General features: G+C 64.8%; 2 protein-coding genes across 2 annotated transcripts in view; one reads left to right on the top strand and one right to left on the bottom strand.

Moving 5' to 3' along the window:
* Window positions 1–21: 21 nt before the first annotated feature.
* MNEG_2227 (hypothetical protein) lies at window positions 22–624 on the top strand (the record flags this gene model as incomplete). Its single annotated transcript, XM_014049304.1, has 1 exon — window positions 22–624. A coding segment is annotated over one exon (603 nt), but the record flags the coding sequence as incomplete, so codon positions are not given.
* Window positions 625–3,519: 2,895 nt separating this feature from the next.
* The window catches only part of MNEG_2226 (hypothetical protein), a gene marked incomplete at both ends in the record, with an annotated part of 2,356 nt that continues 1,875 nt past the window's right edge, over window positions 3,520–4,000 (bottom strand). Inside the window, 2 exons of the mRNA XM_014049303.1 lie at window positions 3,520–3,651; window positions 3,847–3,987. Of these exons, the coding sequence (XP_013904757.1) occupies window positions 3,520–3,651; window positions 3,847–3,987 (273 nt within the window). The remainder of the gene's footprint in view (window positions 3,652–3,846; window positions 3,988–4,000) is intronic.

Here is a 4,000-nt window from a genome sequence, read left to right as displayed (position 1 = left end):
GAGGCGGCGCGCGCGGCGGAGGCGCGGGAGGCGCTGCGGCGCGAGCTGGGTGGGCTGGCGGCGGAGAACCGGCGCCTGCTGCGGGCGGTGGAGGTCAGCGCCGAGCGCTGCGCGCTGACGCGCGCGACGGCCAACGTGCAGAGCGACGTGGGGCAGCTGCTGCGGCTGGTGAGGGATGTGAGAGAGGAGGTGTTGTGCCTGGGCGGCAGCGGCGGCGGCGGCGGGAGCAGCAGTGGGCCGGGCGACGCGGCCGAGCGCAGCTCCGGCGCCGCAGGTGGGGGTTCGCCGGGCGGGGCCTCAGCCCCTGCCGGCGGGCGGCTGATGCGGCGCGGTAGCATCGACGCGAGCCTGTGCGCAGCGGTGTGCGACGCTTTGGGGTGGGGCGGCGGGCTGGACGAGGCGCGACGCAGAGGCACGGCAGCAAACGGCAGCAAGCCTGCGGCGGCGGCGCCGCCGCCGCCGCCGGCGGTCATTGATGCAGACACGAGAGCAACGGCTCCCGGAGCGTGGCCTCAGGCAGCGGCGGACGCTCCGCCAAGCCTGCTGCCCGCCAGCAGCGACGAGGTCGATTTCCCCAAGACCCCCGCATCCCCGCCGGCGTCGGGCGCGCTCGCCTGCCCGTGAGCGCCTGCCGCCCGTCGCTGCGGCACCTGCACTCTGGCCGCTGCGTATCGGCCCCTGATCGCTGGCCGTATGGCCAGCGCAGGCCGCTGAGGCGAGCGAGCCGCAGGTTGTAGTGTAGAATACGATCTTGCAGTGCGTCGGCAGTGCACGTTGATGCGTGTAGGGTAAGAGTCGGTGGTGAGCGCGAGGGACTGTGGCTGAAACTCTGCACGGGATTGATGTTGTGAGGAAGGGGGGCAGCACGGGCGGCCCAACATCGTGCAGCCCGCAGCGCGCCAGGCGCCCTGTCAGGGCCGCCGCACGCGCGGCGAAGGCCGCGTTGCACGACGCCCCTGCAAGCGCGCAAATTGCAGCCCTGTAAACTTTAAATGTTTTGCATGATACTATGCTTGTGGTTTTACTGCCCTGCCTGCTTGATTTGAACTGCGATTATTTTGATTTTGTATGTTGCACGATTTTGGGTCTGAAAAGTATTTACCTGTGACGTTTCGTTTGTGCGCCCCAACTTGGCAGTAACATCTCGCGCCAAATCCAGCGTGGAGGGCCCACAGTTGGCGCGTGCGGCAGGGCGAGAGGGGCTTGTCGGCCCACGGCTTCAAGCGCCCATGGATGCCAAACACATGCGGCAGGATGCACGCAAGGTGCTCCCAGCTGCAAGGACCCCAAATCTAAGCTCCAAGCCCTTTCACAGCAGACGGCATGCCTCAGACCCATTGCCACATGTCCGGTGCTATTCTGTAGTATTGCCCTCGCTTCCTTTGTTCCCGACACCATCCTGCAAACTGGCCCTTGCTTGTGGAGCCTCCTGGACTGCCGCCGCTCGACGCAAAGTTGAGCGAAAGCAGCAGCTGCAGTCACTTGGGCGTCACCAGAGCACTAGGCACCGGACAAAACGCGCCTCTCACTCTGAAAGGGCGGTTGCAGCAGTTGTTCCTTATGCTCTGACACGGACACATATGTATCCTTCATGAGGCTCTGAGCTGCACAGCGTCAGGACACCTGCCACCAGCGTGCAGGCAGTGCATGCTTGCAGCGCGCTGCTGTGCCACGCATGCTTATCAACAGAATTGCGTCCGACATCGTGCAATCAAATCACAAACGTTGTTGTTTTGCGCCGAGGTACTGCAACAGGTGCACCCTTCCGCCGAAGCTTGCTCGCTGCAGCTCTCCCCGCTGGCACCAGGGGCGCAGCCCGCAAGGCATTCACTTCAGCCTCACTGCGCATCCCACCATCACCGCAATTGGAGCCGCCAGCGCTGCTGATGGCAATGCGCAACGTGGTCTCCTGTGGCGTGTACGTCTGTGCTGCTGCTGCTACTGCTGCGACTGCTGCTGCTGTTGTTGTTGCTGCTGTCGCTGCTGGCTCCCGGTACTGCTACTGCTACTGCTACTGCTACTGCTACTGCTGCTGCTGCTGCTGCTGCTGCTGCTGCTGCTGCTGCTGCTGCTGCTGCTGCTGCTCCGGTTGCGCAGCGATGCATCCGCCCGGGCAGCTCTCTGACGCCCGCCGCGTGGGTGCCTGCCTCGTTCCCCCCATGCTTAGCTGCCGCAGGGCAGCGTGTGTTTCGCTCTGTAGGTGCTGGCTGCTGTTGCCCAACCGCCAGCTTGGGTCTCGCGAGGCTCCGGTGCGGGCGGCCTTGCCTGGGGCTGTGGGCGATGCTGACACCCCCTCCACGTCGTCGCCGCCGAACAAATTGCCACTGCCTGAGCTGCTCGCCAAGGCGAGCGGGCGCGGGTGGGCCTGGGCGGCGAGGGTCACAAGAGCGCTCGACGCGCCCAGGGAGTGGCGCCTCTGGAACATCGGTGGCTCTGCGTGCCGGTGGGGTGCGAGTCACGAGGCGTTGTGCATTGTGAGCGCTTGGAGCTGCAGGCAAACAGAAGAACTGCGCGAGACGGTCTGCTGTACAACATGTCACACGCGGCTGCTTCTCACCCGCCACAGATGCGGGCTCGGGTCCACAGGCAGCTTGCCGCCGGGGTGACCCCACTAGGGCCCCAGCCGCTGAGGCTGCGGGGGCCCGGCGGAACACCGCCTCTGGTGAAGTGGGGGTGGGCGAAGGCCATGATGGCATTCTAGGGGAAGCATCGGGGCTTGGTCCGACGGGCCACTGCAGCATGGGGTCCGCTGCCCTGGGGCTGCAGGCGGTGGACTGCACGTTTGGTGACGCGCCGGAATGGCGCCGCGTCAGCGTGGGGCTCGCGGCTCCACTCAAGATGAGGCTTGCCTTGCCCTGTCGCATCCAACTGCTAGCCAGATGAGTTGCCACTTCACAGCTGCACGGTGGGGCGCTCTCCGTGCCGCGGCGCGGTGAGAGCAGTGAGATCGAAGGCTCTGCCATGGGTTTGGATCTGAGAATAAACAATAATTACTTATAATCGATGCAATGAACAATCAGGGGGTCGTGTTTTGGTCGCGAACTCGCCGAGCAAACCCGTCAGGGTTGACTGCCGCGTGCATGTCTCCACGCAAGGTACGTGTGATGACAGGACAGGATTGCATGGTCACCATGCCTACACCGTATACCAGTCACTCATAGCCATCCAGGGACCGGTCGGCGCTGAGCGGTCGGGCAGCGAGCGATCGCGGCCTGGAATGACAACACAACTGCACGACTGCGGATGCATCCAAAGGCCCGCTGTCAAGGCTGGACATTAGCTGATAATGTGGTGCGCCCGCATAAGGAGTGCAGTTTTGGATCCATTTTTAGACTTGATGCAAACGGCATGTAACAACGTCCACAATCAAACAGTCAGGCAAGAACATGCCCAGTGTGCCACCACACCCTGTGGCGCCACCGCTCAAAACGCTTTGGTCAATCGCTGGCCCCAGGCCGCACTGCCGCGGTCACAGTGGCCGCCGCCTCCTCCGCTGCTGCTGCACTCCCCCGACAGCGCCTATGCCGACACGTCCGGCTGTGTGAAGCCGGAGAGCAGGATGGCCTCCGCTGCCTGGTCTTCATTGGGAAAGAAAGCCTGGTACAGCTCCCCGGCCAGGTTGAGGGACGCCAACCACCGTCCCGCACGCACCTGAGCCCGGGACAAAATGGGTGTGGCCGCCGCAGGGGTGGGCCAAGGAGAAATGCGTGCTGGGTGCCTCACAGCCTAGAAGAGCACTGCGGTGCCCTCGCAACGGCACCGTTGCGCGAGCCCGGGCCAAACGATATCCAACCAGTGCGCCTCCGTCACAGGCAGCAACCCTGTCTGTTCCCAGCCGCGCCTCACCTGGCTGACAGCGTTGGGGGCGTCCGCCATGCTGTCTGACGGCACCGCCCGGAAAACGCCGTCCGCGGGCGGCTCCACGTCCTCCGGGTTGACGCCGTGGCGGCGCATGGCGGCGCGGCGGTTGCGCTCCTTGATGGCCTTCTGGGACTAAGGG

Source organism: Monoraphidium neglectum (genome assembly GCF_000611645.1).
Source record: "Monoraphidium neglectum strain SAG 48.87 unplaced genomic scaffold scaffold00244, whole genome shotgun sequence".
NCBI lineage: Eukaryota > Viridiplantae > Chlorophyta > Chlorophyceae > Sphaeropleales > Selenastraceae > Monoraphidium > Monoraphidium neglectum.
The sequence above is the reverse complement of the archived record's forward strand: the minus strand, read 5'-3'. Positions and strand labels throughout refer to the sequence as shown.